The sequence below is a fragment of the Camelus bactrianus genome, chromosome 34 (assembly GCF_048773025.1).
Source record: "Camelus bactrianus isolate YW-2024 breed Bactrian camel chromosome 34, ASM4877302v1, whole genome shotgun sequence".
Taxonomy (NCBI): domain Eukaryota; kingdom Metazoa; phylum Chordata; class Mammalia; order Artiodactyla; family Camelidae; genus Camelus; species Camelus bactrianus.
In genome coordinates this window covers 1,011,909-1,025,936 of record NC_133572.1, presented here as the reverse complement: position 1 = coordinate 1,025,936, position 14,028 = coordinate 1,011,909, and the positions used below count along the sequence as shown (strand labels likewise).

The following is a 14,028-nucleotide window of genomic DNA, read 5'->3' as shown; positions in this document are numbered from 1 at the left end:
ACTCTATTATAAAATCTAACAAGTGCTAAAAAACTAAGTAGTTCAAAATTTAAAATAAAGTGGAATGGAAAATAGTGCTAGTTTGCAAATTACTGAGACTTGGCACACTATTTGACACTTCTGAAACAACATAACCTGTATCTGAGTATCCTGTTAAAATAGTGAAAAAGTAAATCTCCATTTACCCTCTAAGTCTGTCTCTCCCGATCACGGATGTAGCACCTGAGTCACCTAAGAAGCATTCAACAAAATCATACGCTTGGGCCTCGTATCCAGAGACTCCCACTCGGTGGGCTGCGCTTTTTAAAACTCCAGATGATCTTGACACACAGAGCTCACACCACTAGCTAGAAACAGCGGGACACTAGTCACTCCAGGGCAGTTCCTCAAGCTCAGCAGTTCTGACATTCGGGCCAGGCGAACCTTGGTGGCGGGGGCCTGTCCCAGGCATCGCAGGACACTAGCAGCAACCCTTTCCTCCACCTCCGGCTGCCCGTAACATGCTCCCTCTCAGAGTGACAACCAAAAATGTTCCCCAGACCCTGCCAATGTCGCCCCCGGGCAAAATCAACTCCAGCTGAGAACTCCTGCACTGGGGGCTGGGAGGGAAGAGTAACGCCAGGGTGAGACCCTTCAGCTGACACACAGGCACTGTGGGGGACTGGGCTTCCCTCTCAGTGGGATGTAGGTCTCATTCCAAAATTCCTACTCCAGTCCTGACATCGTCTTTCTTAATCCTTCCTTAAAACATTTCTTTCTCTGTCCACCCCTGATTCCTCCCTGATGAGGCCATCCTTCATCTATTTCAGTGTAATAAGAATTCCTCTCCTTCGGGTCCCATCGGCTGCATTTCTCCTCTGCCCTCAAGAATGTCCTGGATACTTTTACTAGGTCTATGTTCAACAGCTCCTGACTGGTGGCACATGGAGATGGGGTGGCAATTTGTTTTTCCCGAGCAACTGCTCTGCAGCCAAACTAGGTCTCTCTCTCTCTTTTCTTCGGGCTACCACAGCCTTGAAGATTAGCACTTTGAAAGAATGCCTTTTACTGAGTGAATTATGCGCTGTCTGAAGGCAACAAGTCCAGGAAGCAGGAAGGCTTAACTCCTGTAAACAAGGACCTGCGACCCTGGTGCCTTCTGCTGTGGCTGGAGCGGGAGGGCTTGGCCGGGCGTCTGATAACCTGCAGCTATTCTAACGCGCGTGTCTCGCGGATCCCGTCCAGAGTCTAGAGGGAACAACTGTTTGTTACTCGAGAGCAACGCGCTCCTGGGCGTGGTAACGTCTCAGACTCCCCCAGACTCTCTGGGGTCAAGTGAGCTCAGAGAACCACACACCGCGGCCCCTCGACTCTACTACAGGGTTTCCTCCATGAGTCGGGACTCTAAGCCTTTGGCGTATTTCTGCTGAGCAGCGTAACGGCCACGCGCAGAGGAGCTCTGCACCGTTTTAAGTTCCACCACGGCGTCGCTCCATGTCCCTCAGTCAAAGACCCGGGCGACAAGCTCCCCCGAAACCAGGGAGAGGCGGCCCCCTCGCCCCGTCTTGTTTCGTCGGCCTCCAGTCCCTGCCCCGTTTGGGGAAAACCTCCCGTGAACTTCCTCAGCTGCGGCCTGGGGCCGAAACCGCTCTCCTCCCTCCCGCCGTGGGGGCCGCTGCCCAGCGTCGTCACTGTCGGGAGGGCCCCTGGGTTGGGGGGGGGGGGCGGCATTACTGCCTGCAGGGGGCCCGTGGCCGCATAAGGGCCGGGGGCGGCGGGCTGAGGAGACGCGCGAGCGTGTCCAGCCGGGAAGCCTCCCGGCGGTGCGCGAGCCCGAGCGCCTGGCACCGCCCCCCGGGGCTGAGCTCTCCGCGCTCTGCGGCTTCCGCCAAAGCCGCGGAAGCGCGGCCCGAAGCGGGCGGGCCGGCGTCGCGGGGACTCCGGGGACGCGGGGGAGGGTCCCCGCGCCCCGGCCCGGCCCCGCCCGCACGCTCGCCCGCACGCACCCACTCGTTGGCCCGGTGGCCGAAGGTGTACAGGGCCACCTGGCTGGCCACGTCCACGATGCGGCTGATGTAGGGGTCGTGGCGCCGGAGGGCCGCCAGGCTGATGTCGCGCCCCTTCCCCGCCTGGCCGCCCGCCGCCGCCGCCGCCGCCATCTTCCCGTCGGCCCGCGGGGCGCGGCAGCCCTCTGGGCAGAGCGCAGAGCGCGCAGGCGTCGCTGGTCGATGGCCGCGCCGCGCCCCCGCGATCGTTGCTACGGCAACCGCACGCCGGCGCCCGCGCGGTCCTGCGGCGCCCGGGGCCGCGCGGAGCGCGAGCATCCCGCGGGCCCGAGCATCGCCGGACGCCGGGCGCGCGTAACTGATAACGATAATCACGAACACGCTTCAAGCGTGCGCACCGGACAGGGAGGGACTGCGATTTCCGGAGCGCGGACACCCGGTGGTTCTCAAAGTGCTGCCCTCCACGCCCTGGGGGCTCCGATTCCGTTTCAGGGGGTCTTCCGGGTCAGAACCGTTTTCACGGCAGCCCTAAGACGCACCTGATTCGTGCACCGTGCTGACTTTTGCACGGAAGCTGCAAAAACCAGGTGGGAGGAAGTGCAGGTGTCTTAGCATGCATCCAGGCGAGCACCGCGCTCTACAGGCCAGTGTCACTGGACAGGGTACGTGAAGGCAGAAAAATTACTAATTTTATTACATTTCAACCCTTGGTACACCCTTAAAATTCCGTGTGAAAAATAGGAGGAATGCATAAAGCACGTGTGCTGAATTCTGAGGTGCCCTGTTTGCCTCCAGGAAGACACTTGGGTGCTTGAGATGCAAGCTGAATTAGTGTTTCTATTTCTATTTTCACAGAACACTATTTTTACTTGAAAGAAAGATGGACAAACTGGTTATTCAGACAGGCATTTGACAGACATTTTTTAGAAAACAAATAACATGCACCTGTCACTTCCAGGAAAACAAGGGGTAATTATTGTTGCCAGTGATTGTTCTTGAGCTTTAAATTGAGAATTAGAAGTTTACAAAATGTGTATCCACTGCCGTTAGCCTGACAGCTTCTTAAAGTCTTTCCTCATGAGACTGGGCATTTGGAAAGCCTGCGAGGAGGGATTTGCTGGTTAGACCCTGGGAGAAAGGTGAATGTTTATCACTCTGGTATATGCATAACTGGATGTACATTTTTGTTAAAAATATTTCAATAGAGATTTAACATTTCCTTTATAAAGGAATTTATCTTTGAGTCTTGGAGTCTAGGGGCAAAGTCTACCTTCTGATAATTTCAGAGAGCGTAATACACCCTCGTGGTCTCCCTAGTTCTTGGCCCGATGCCTTGTGCTGAACAGAGATTTGTAAATGCTGATTCTGCTGAGCTCAACCACGAGTTAGCTGAATTTACACATTAAATGTCAGCTTTTTTTTTTTTTTTTTTTTTTTTTTTTTTTAAAGCTCACGATTTAGAGACTACTGAGATCCAGGTTGGTGTAAAAGGGCACACAATATCCAGTCCTGATCTTTCGGAGTTTACCTTCTAAGGAAGGTAGAAAAAAATGGAAAGGTTTGTTTAATTTTCCCTGTTACAAAGAAAAACAAGAAAGAAACTGGGAAACCCCTTGAAGATTAGCCATCACTCTCAGAAAAAGAAGATACATAATAGCTTCAACATTGCAATGTTGTTCCTGTCCTGGCCCTAGAGCTTTGTTCTCTTAAAATTCTCCCCCCACCCCCATTCTTAAAGAGCTAACCTTCTAGGATGAAGACAGACTTCTGCCTGATTTCCACTTGAAGACTCTGTGTTTGTAAAATCAGGCCACCATCATCACTTATCCAAATATACTAAGTTGCAGTCTCTGTATTAGTAAAAGTCCATTTAAAATAGGCAAATGCCTTTAAAATCCACTAAACTCCAACTACCACTGGCTTCCCCAGTGCGGTCATGCTTACACTGGGTTTCCAGAAGCTGCATCATGACACCTTGAACAAATATTGGGGACTTCGCGGTTTCATGATTATTTTATAGTTCTCATTATGAAATAAAATACATGCAAACACTTGGTAGCATAAAGTTGTATACCACTTCGAATTTAAAAGTTATAGTATGATTAAAAAAAATCTGGGTCCAGGATTTTTATACTGTTGCAATGACTAAGATAAAATTCACCACTTAAGGTAATTGTAAGAACACAGGATGTTCACATTGTTTGGAAATAGGGGTATAACTGAAAAATGTTTTGTTTTGTGGCCATGTATGGATGTTGATGTGCAAATATAAACTGACTTTTTTTACGGCATAAAAGTCTGGAAACATAATTACACAGTCTGTTTTGTTAGCAGTCTTTTCTTTTTTTTAAATATATATTTTTTCGTTGAAGTAGAGTCAGTTTACAATGTTGAGTCAATTTCTGGTGCACAGCACAGTGCTTCAGTCATACATGGACATACACATACTCATTTTCATATTCTTTTTCACCATAAGCTACTACAAGATATTCAACATAGTCCCCTGTGCTGTGCAGTACAAACTTGTTGTTTATCTATTTTATATCTAGTAGTTATATTAGTACTCATTTCTTTACTGTGTAAATTCCTTCCAAATTTTGCATTTGTCCAGTAGTAGGATATATTGAAATGGAGGGGAAAGAGGAGCTTCCAGGATGCCCCTAAGAGTTTGTGCCTCCAAAGTGACGTAGGCAGCCTCTGATGCCTTGTTTGTGCTGCCTGTATAAATTGTCCTTCATCCTCAGAGTTTTGTGCCGAGGGGTGACATGGGCGAGGCGCTCGTGCCCTCTGCCTCCCGGGGGGAGGGGACGGCTTGCCGCTGTGCGTTATCAGTTTTCTGCGTGCTTCATTTCTTTTTTAAGCGGCAGAGCCCAGCAGAAAGGGCAGCTCCCTGGAAAGGAAAACTAGTTTAACTTATTTTTATCTGTGTGACCTCACCTGCGACTTGGGGATAATAATATCACCTCTTGTAGGGTACATGAGCTCACGTGAGAAGAGAATGTACCCGGGAAGGCTCTGCGGCATGTAAAGTGTTCTGCAAGTGAGAAGGCTGTTACTGTTATAATTACCAGCATCATCCTTATCATTTCCAACAGACGCCCACTGACTAATTACCTCGTCCACGTTCAAATCATCACAACAGATTTCTGCTTAAGTGACAAGGAACAGGTTAGATCTCAAGGCAGTTCATTCTTTATACATATATTTTGTAATTTATTGAAGTATCGTTAACTTACTATGTTGTGTTAGGTTCAGGTGCACAGAGAGTGATTCAGTTACACACATACATATACACGTACACATCCTTTTTTGGCTTCTTTTCCATTATAGGTTATTACAAGACATTGAATATAGTTCCCTGTGCTGTACAGCAGGTCCTTGTTGTTTATCTATTTTATACATACTAGTGTGTATATGTTAACCCCAAACTCCTAATTTATCCCCCCACCCCTCGGCTTTCCACTTTGGTAGCCATAGTTTGTTTTCTATGTCTATGAGTCTATTTCGGGTTTGTAAATATGTTCACTTGTATTGTTTTTTTAAGATTCCACATATAAGTGATATTATATGATATTTGTCTTTCTCTGTCTGACATACTTGACTCAGTATGACCATCTCCAGGTCCAACAATGTGGCTGCAAATGACATTATTTCATTCTTTTTATGGCTGAGTAGTATTGCATTTTATATATATATATAAAATGTATATATTTATACACACACACTATATATATATATATATATATATACACACACACATCCCACCTCTTCTTTATCCAGTCATCTGTCCTTGGACGTTTAGGTTGCTTCCATGTCTTGGCTGCTGTAACTTGTGCTGCTGTGAACACTGCATTCCCAATATTGTTACTTGATAGAGGATGTGGGCTAAGACACGTTTGTCAGGAGGTCCACAAACAGAGGAAGGAATAATGTAGGAGATGCAGCCCAGTGTTACATGGGTTTGCAAAGGGGTTAAGATTTGAAGCAATCATCAGAGAAACTCTGAGCAGAATGGGAAGGGGCAGATGTGGGGAGGGAAGGGTCTGATGGGCAGGGCTTTGCAGAGCAGGATGTGGCCTGGAGGAAGGGCAGGAATTCCTCAGTCTGGGCCCCGCAGCTCTGGGCTATGCCTCTGCTCACCTGGCTGGGTGAGGGCCTGGGGAGGCCAGAGCTCTTCTCAGTGGCGACAATCCTTGGACACTCTCTCCTCATCGCTCTTTGTCTCTCTCTGCCCATAAAATCCCATAAAATCTCTTCCTTTTATGCTCAACAATAACACCTTTTCAGTTCTGCCCAGAGCATGCTCCGACACGAGGAAGAGCCTTTGATTCCAAACGAAGAGATAACAGGCAGGAGACACAGAGACCGGACTGCGATGTGTATGAGCCCAGCCCCTGGTGACAGCGAGGGCCTGGGACTGGGGTGGTGGGGGAGGGAGTGTCAGCGGCAGAAGACAAGCCTCCGATTCCCGACTGCCCCACGGGAGGGACGAGGACACTGCAGGGCCCGCCTGCCGTGTGTCTGGGAACACAGGCACCTCCGTGTCCTGGGACGGAGGGTGCTATTAATTAATGTGGCCGATTCACCTTGCGGAGTCTTGTCCTGGGGCCGGGAGGACTGCAGGCATTGTCAGTGCAATGCCTGCTGGAATCTGGGGCTGCCTCTCACGTTAGGTAGGCGTGTGGGGTCCTGAGGGAGCCAGCTGGAAGGATGCCTCCCGGCTCCAGGTTTGTGGAGCCGTGTTCGACCACCTCCAGCCACGTCAGGTGCTGCGATCTTTACGAACACGCAGAGCAGCCCAGAAACAGTCCTGAACAGTCTGCTGAATGTGTACTGAAATTAGGTCAAGGCAGCAGCCGGTTAAGGACTTTTAGACCCTATCTCAAAGCTGAGGGCTGAATGCTTTCAGCAGGAAAGAGAAAGGGTTTCCTCCTTTCCCTGGCTGTGTCTCTCTTCTCAGAGGAAGGCGAGCGCTGTCGGGAGGGAGGGCTATTTATCCCTGCTGTCCTTCAGACGACCTCCTGCAGGGCGATCAGATTTTTAATCCCGGTGAAACTGTCCATGATGACTTCCACGGGGCTCAGTGAGAAGCAGTCTGGAAAAGTGTCAGGTTCCCCAGGTGGAAGGCAGTTGAAGAATTTTCTAATTATTTATTATTGTTGCACCCTACTGGGTCGATCTTCACTTTGTGATTGATTTTTCTCTTTCTAAACTGATGTCTGAAGCTGCAGAGGAACATACTGTGTAAAGTCCAAGGTGAGCGGCTTTGGAAGAACACTTAGCTTGGTCAGGAGCCGGGACCCTGGAAAGGGGCCGGAGGCCTGAGGCGGCACAGGACCTGCCGCCGTGGCGCTGAGACTTGAGGGCGTTCCCAGACTCGTCTCGCCGGCCGGTTAGAGCTGGTCTCTGCTGGGCCAGGGCCCAGGGCCCAGGGCCCTCTGCCAGCTTCATCCATGAAGTTTCACTGGGGCACAGCCACACCCGTGGCGTTGTTGGTGGCTGCCTTCACCCTGCGGCAGCGGACGTCAGGGGCTGCGGCAGAACCAGACAGCCTCGAAGCCTGGAATGGTTGCTCTCCGGTCCTTGACAGACCAAGCTGGCTGATCCCTGGCCTGTACTGTCTAACAAATCAGCGCATAACTTGCATCAAGGGCCTCCCGCGTGCTCAGTAGGCACCCGTGTGTGTGCGCCGTAAGCACACGTTAGATTGGAAAGGGCTGCAAAGGATGAAGCCACATTACTGCCATCTGGTCAAGGAGGCAGAGCGGCATCTGTGGAAAATGGTGACGATAAAAGGTAAATGTAGTCAAGGGTTAAATCGCGGACAAGGGAGTGTCAGTGGGCACTCCAGCAGCTGGAGAAACATTCTTAACGCGATAAACTTCCAGGACAGGGGAGAGCTGCGATGCTCCCTCAGGGTCCACGTGGCTGGATCTGACCTGTGTCTCCACTCGCGTTGTTTGTCACCGTCGTTTGTCACCGGGACGCCTGGCCCAGTGCTTAGGGGATCCCTTCACGGCCAGAAATCTTTCTGAGCACCTTAGCTGACTGCTTTTTCTGGGATTTGGGGTTCCTTCAATCTCCCTAAACTACAGAGAATTTACTCTAGTCCCAGTGGTTTAACGTCTTTCTTTTTTGGAGACAAATACCATGTCATGAGCAAGTGCATGAGCTTTGGAGTCAGAGGCCCGGGTCTGTAGCCTCCTCCTCGCGATGGCGCCTCGGGGGCTCCGTTGACACGTCGGCCCTCACTGTCCTCATCTACAGAGTAGGAGCGATGGTCGGGTCGGCCTCTTGGGGGCGTCGTGTGAAGGGCTGAGACTACGAGGCAGGGCCCCGCGGTGATCCGCCAGTGACGCAGCACTTGGCAACAGCAGGGTTTGTATCCTGGTTGGGGGCGCTGTACTCACTTCCAGAGCAAACGCGGTGCTTTATTGTTCATGAAAACACCCCGGGCATGGACAAAGCACGGTAACGCAAGGTGCAGAATTAGCTCACTGATGGTTGTGATTCTTAATTTTCCACGTTATTACCACTGCCAGGCCCCTGACTCATTTCTGTGCTGCCTTGGAATCTCGGGCCCGGGATTCAGGTCCACACTGCAGGAACCACGGTGATCCCAGGGTCTGTACCCGGTCCCCCCAGAGGCCAGGCGGGCGGCGGCGTACAGCCTGCTTACGGAAGGGCCATGCTGCATTCCTGTGACTGTGGGCGAATCGAGCTGAAGGCAGACCAGCCTTCCTCACCCGTCACACGGAGGTGGCAGCACTTAGGCTTGCCGCCCTTGTGAGTGTTGCTGAGCGAGCTCTCTGAAGCACTGAGCTTCGAGGTGACAGTAGAACAGGAGGTTTCAGCCGGGGTCTGGGCGTCCAGAGGCGGTCTGCTTCCTCTGTGGACAAAGCCTGACGGTAGCCTGTTTCCCTGGAGCTAGTTCGAAGGTTAAAGGGCAGGGTGCTGTCTGCACTGCCTGTGGGTAACAAGTGGCCTGTTGGTGCTCCACCTTCGCTGCTGCTGTGAAGACCCGGGAGGCATGACCGTGACCCCGCCCGCCCGCCCACCCGCGGTGCCTCGGGGTGGGTGGCTGCCTCTGGCTCCTCTGGTATTTATACTTTTTTAAAGAACCACAAACACGGAAGTTGGTGTCTGGCTTCGTTCCCTCTTGTTAAGAATTAGAGGGGCCTGTAAGAAAACAGCGGCTATCAGAAAAGCAAACACCTTATTTAACCCAGACAAGCCGCGTTTAGCCTAAGCTGGGGGAGTTTTTGCAATACACGGAGCGGCTCGTGTCCCCTGTCCCTGAGGAGGAACGCGTGGCAAGTACGCTGCATTCGTCAGTCAGGGAGCCTGTAATCGCTTGTTCACTCGATGATCATTCGTTATGCTCTGTAGCCGGACAGGCGCCGACACTGCAGAGAACAAGACGGCCCGCGTGCCCTCTGGGCGTGCAGCCTCCCTGGAAACGGCCCTCCGCTGGGAGTGGAGAGCCCAGGGCGGTGGTCCTCCACCCCGGCCACGGCAGAGCGCTGGGGGCTCTTAAACAGGAACTTGTGCAGGGCTCCCCTAGACAGCTTCCGCCAGGTGAGGGGCTGGGCCGGGGGCTCTCAGGGTGATACTGACTGCAGCCTGGCGGTGACCTTTGTACCAAGAACGAGGCTTCTGGGTTCAAACCTGGCTCACCTTGGCCAGTTTGCTTATCCCGTGTAGACCTCAGTTTCCTTCCCTGTGAAATGAGGTTATTAATGATAGTGACTTTGTAGGATTCTTGCTGAGAACAAAACAGCAACCAAAAAATGCAAGTAAAGCACCTGAAACGTGTCAAGTACTTAATAAAAATAAATGACTGAGATGGTGATTTGTGAACAGCGGAGCGGGACAGGCCTCCGGGCCTCCTGACTTCCGGGCGATGCTCTTCCCAGCGTGGTCATTTGTCAAGGCCCATGGTGACCCATTCAGTGTGAAAGGTGCCTTGTCCTTTCAGATGACACCCGCGGCCTTGGTCCTCATTCCTGAGCTTGAAGGCCTCTCAAACGTCATTCTACTTCAGGGTCTCCTGTGTGGTATCATTCATTCATTCATCTGCACATTCATTTCTTCTTTCATTTGACAAACATCTGTTGGGTGTGTTGACTGAAAAAAAAATGCACAATCTGAAAGTTGAAAATGATGTTTTATTTGGCGGACTTTCTGCGGACTTCAAGCCTGGGAGGCAGCCCCTCAGACGGCTCTGAGGGACGGCTCCAAAGAGGTCAGGGAGGAGCCGGGATATTTTGGGGTTTTTGCAACAAAGACCAGGTGGTTGGAACACCTAAAGATTACCATGAATTAAAGAAAGCCGGGCATCTCAAGTTAAGGAAATTGGTGCTTTTCTTCCCACATGGGAAGCTCCAAGAGTCTGGGCTCATTGAAATCACCCTTCGATGTGCACCTGAGCTCTCCAGGGCCAGCGTCCTTTTCTTCCTTGTCCTGAGTCCCCTCTAGGGGCACCGCTGGGGGTGGCAGCAGAGGCTGGGCTGCCTGTTTGTCTGCGTCCTGAGTTCCCTCCCCTCACTGCCGTGGCCAGGGGGCGGGGGCGGGGGCGGGAGTGGCTGATGACTTGGTGGCCGCAGGGTCCTTTGTTTACTGATAAGGCCGGCGGTAATTTTCATTCACAGGTGTCCATGAGCTGCCAAATACTGTCTAAATATCACCCATAAAACAGAAACTTTAAACACAGACCCCGTCTTCCAGGAGCGTGAAGCTTACGGAGGAGATGCACTGAAACAAGCTATTGTCCCGTGGGTTTATTATGACAATAGGTTTGTGAAAGGAAAATGGCTCTAAGAACCGTTCCTAGTTCTCCAGGCAATCTGGATGACCGAGAAAATTATCACAGTTTTGGTGTTAACTAAGGGGCCAGACGCTGGCTTCACCCCGAGACTCTGGTCGACTTGATACGGGACGTGACCTGGATGCGAGGATTATTCAGGCTCCCCGGTGACTTCAGTCAAAGTGTGGGAGCCGCTGACTTAGACGCTGCCTGCTTGTCGAGGATGGAACTCGGGAAAGACAGACTGGAGCCCGGTGCTGGGGAGGCTGCCTGGACCCGGCTTGGACTTTGGGATTTCGAGTCTGTTCTCCAGGCAAGGGGCTGAGCTGGAGGGTTTTTAAAGGAGAAGCGACATCTGAGTTTCAGAAAATTGTCAGAAAGACAATTCTGGCTGCAGTGTGGAAACTGGGTAGGGCTGGAGACGGAGTAATTGTGAGGGGAGGAGGCGATATGAAGGCCTGGCTGGGGCTGGGACTCTGACGCTTGCGTAGACAGAAACGTGGGGCACGCTGGGGGTAGGAGGGGAAGAGGGGTCGGAGCAGCCGAGATGCTCGGAGACGTAATTACTGCCTTCTTTGCAAACATCTACAGAAGTTGGTTGATACTTACTGGGCTGGCCTTTAAATGAGGGCAGCGCCTTCAAGGCTCTCAAGCATTTGTGGCTTTCAGGATGACACAAGATGAATTAGCACCCTTAGAAAAATAAAAGGCCACAGTTAGATTTTGTAATTACTCGGTCAATTTTGGCAAGGCAGGTTGTGAGACTCCAAGCAGACTTTCAGAGGGAGGGGAGGGCCGGGGCGGTGTGGCTGGCTCCCTGGGTCTGGCGACCTGGATAACTGCCAGGTGTCCACTTAGCACTGGGATGCGAAGATGGGTGCTGTTTTTGTCTTTTTCCCCCTTCTCTGATGCTTCTTGTAATCAAAACATAATTTTACTGCCGTTGGGTGTGTGGGGCTGACACGGCTCTGGTGGCGAGACGATGGAGTCCATCTGCCTGTGGGCCATCCAAGTCGTTGTCCCTCGAGTCCTCCTGCCGACCGTCACTCTCAGCCAAGGGCAGACAGCAGCCAGAGGGATGGCGGAGGCGCACACGCTGGTGGAGGCTCAGCACCACAGGTGAGACAAGCCATCGGTCACCGTTCAAGCTGCCAAGACATTCGCGACTCCACCAAAGTGATGTTCGGAACGCTTTCACGGCCCTTTACAACATGAGCACCATTCTTCGCGCAGCGCCTGCCACTGGCCGGAATCCGCAGACCCCTAGTCTCAACAAGTGACAGAACACCCTCCGAGGGCCGGTGGGCTGCACGCGCTGACGTCCTGCTGACAGTGCCCTCCTGTGACTTGATTTCGGACTGCAGCCCCGGCACCGCTGGCTGGGGCTGGGAGGGGCGGCAGAGGGACCCCGAGGCGCGGGGGCTGCTTCCATCGCACAGATGACGGACGTGAATAACTTCCAAAACAAAGAGCACGGCTGGACGCAGTAGGATAGTCAGGAAGTGGTCAGCTTTTGAGTATTTCTTCCCTTTGTTTTTAACGTCCTCTATGTAATTGTAAGCGGACATAATTCAGCTTTACTGCTGGCTCTGTTTGACAATCGGTTTGCACGATTTCTGAAAGTATAACAGGCTCCTCTGAGAGCTGGCTCCAGCCGGCCCTGCACACCTCTTCTAGGAAAAGGGGAGTGGAGGTGCTGAGGGGCAGTTGGGGTTAAAGCAAGGGGCTGGGAACGATGACCTTCAAGGCTGCGGGCAAACACCTGCCCCCGCGCTCAGGCCGGAGCCCCGCCAGGCGTTGCACAGAGAGCGGTGATGTTGCAGAGTGAATGGGGCCCTTTATCTTAACAAGTGTGACTCAACTAACTTGGGAAGAAAACTCAGTTCAGTTTGACCAACACCTGGCAGGGGCTGATTTGAAACACACGGCGCTCAAACTTACCTGTGAGTAGAACCGCCAGGTAAAATGCCAGGGGAGCCGGCCCTCCCCGCCACGCTGGGGCTCTGCCTAACCTGGCTCTCTGAGGAACATGCAAGCAGCCGCCCCAAGTTCCTAATTTTAAAAAACATTAACCCTCCCTTAACCATCGCGTAAGGGGGGAGTGAGATCTACCCCCTTCTCCTGAGAGGCAGGGTCCCTGACTTCCGCGGATGCTCCTGAAGGGAAAACAGCCAAGGCCAGACTGTGACTCGCTGGGTCGCTGCTGTGGCTCCAGACTGTGTCTGTCTGCAGTGTCCCTGGGCTGGTGCGGAATGGAGGGGTCGGGGGGGTGAGGGAGGGGCAGGGGAGAAGCAGAGGGGAGCTGCTGGGGACGGAGGCAGGACGGGGTGGCCTCTGCGTGAGGGGACACCACTCACCGCTGCTTGACTGCTCTCAGACTGACTTCGTTTTTAGTGCGACGAGGGGCTGCTCTGGTGGGAGCCGTGGAGGGACTGGAATTAGGCCCTGTGGCTGCGGGAGAGACACCGAAACCCCTCGGATCCACAACACCCCGAGGGTGGAAGGGCCCCTGGGGGCCGTCTGCCTACAACACAAGTCGGCGCTTCACCTGCACGAGGTGCAGCCTCCTTGGGTGCCCGGGAAGGTGGGGGACCCGTGAGGCCGTCTCAACAGACGGTGTCTTGGGAAGTTTTTCCTCGTGCGAGACCTGTGTTTGCCCACTGGGATCTGACCTCTCAGGGCCATACCCAAGTCTCTCGCAGGACAGCGCCTCGAGTGAGCGCAGAGAGAGCCACACGCCGCACTCAGAGAAGGATGTCCCCGTATCCCCATATCACCAGATCACCAGCCACCGCTCCGCGCATCTGTGATCTCCCGGCTTCCTGCCAGGCAGCAATAATAATAGCCAACTGGGGACTCACTACCTACCAGGAGCTCCGCGTGCACCACTTCCTGTGTCGTGCTTTCTGGCTCACGGCTGGGGACCTGGGGCCGGGAGCTCGACCCCTTGCTCAGGGTTACCCAGGCTCCGGCCGGAGGCATTGGGGATTTGCATGCAGGTATTGTGGACCCAGAGCCAGAGGACCTAACAAACAGGACGCTCTGCGTGGTGAAGAGGACGCGACAGAGGGTGGGGCCCACGTGGGGCTGGCTTCGAGGACAGCCCCTGCCTGGAAGGCCTCCGAGCCCGGTTTAATGCTCTGCTGCCCCCGTCTTGAAATGCTCAACACATTTTGAGCGGGGAGCCCGTGTGTCCATCTCACACTGAGCCCCGAACTTTAGTAACCCGTTCCGGGT

The 14,028-nt window shown here is 52.9% G+C and overlaps 2 protein-coding genes across 16 annotated transcripts in view; one reads left to right on the top strand and one right to left on the bottom strand.

Moving 5' to 3' along the window:
• The window catches only part of DCP1B (decapping mRNA 1B), a 43,959-nt gene extending 41,641 nt beyond the window's left edge, over positions 1–2,318 (bottom strand). For all 3 annotated transcript variants that reach the window (XM_074357578.1, XM_074357579.1, XM_074357580.1), the window contains exon 1: positions 1,986–2,318. In XM_074357578.1, coding sequence (XP_074213679.1) covers positions 1,986–2,303 — 318 coding nt within the window. In that variant the 5' untranslated portion in view covers positions 2,304–2,318. The remainder of the gene's footprint in view (positions 1–1,985) is intronic.
• The window catches only part of CACNA1C (calcium voltage-gated channel subunit alpha1 C), a 435,155-nt gene that overhangs the window by 25,031 nt on the left and 396,096 nt on the right, over positions 1–14,028 (top strand). The gene's annotated exons all lie outside the window — the stretch shown is intronic.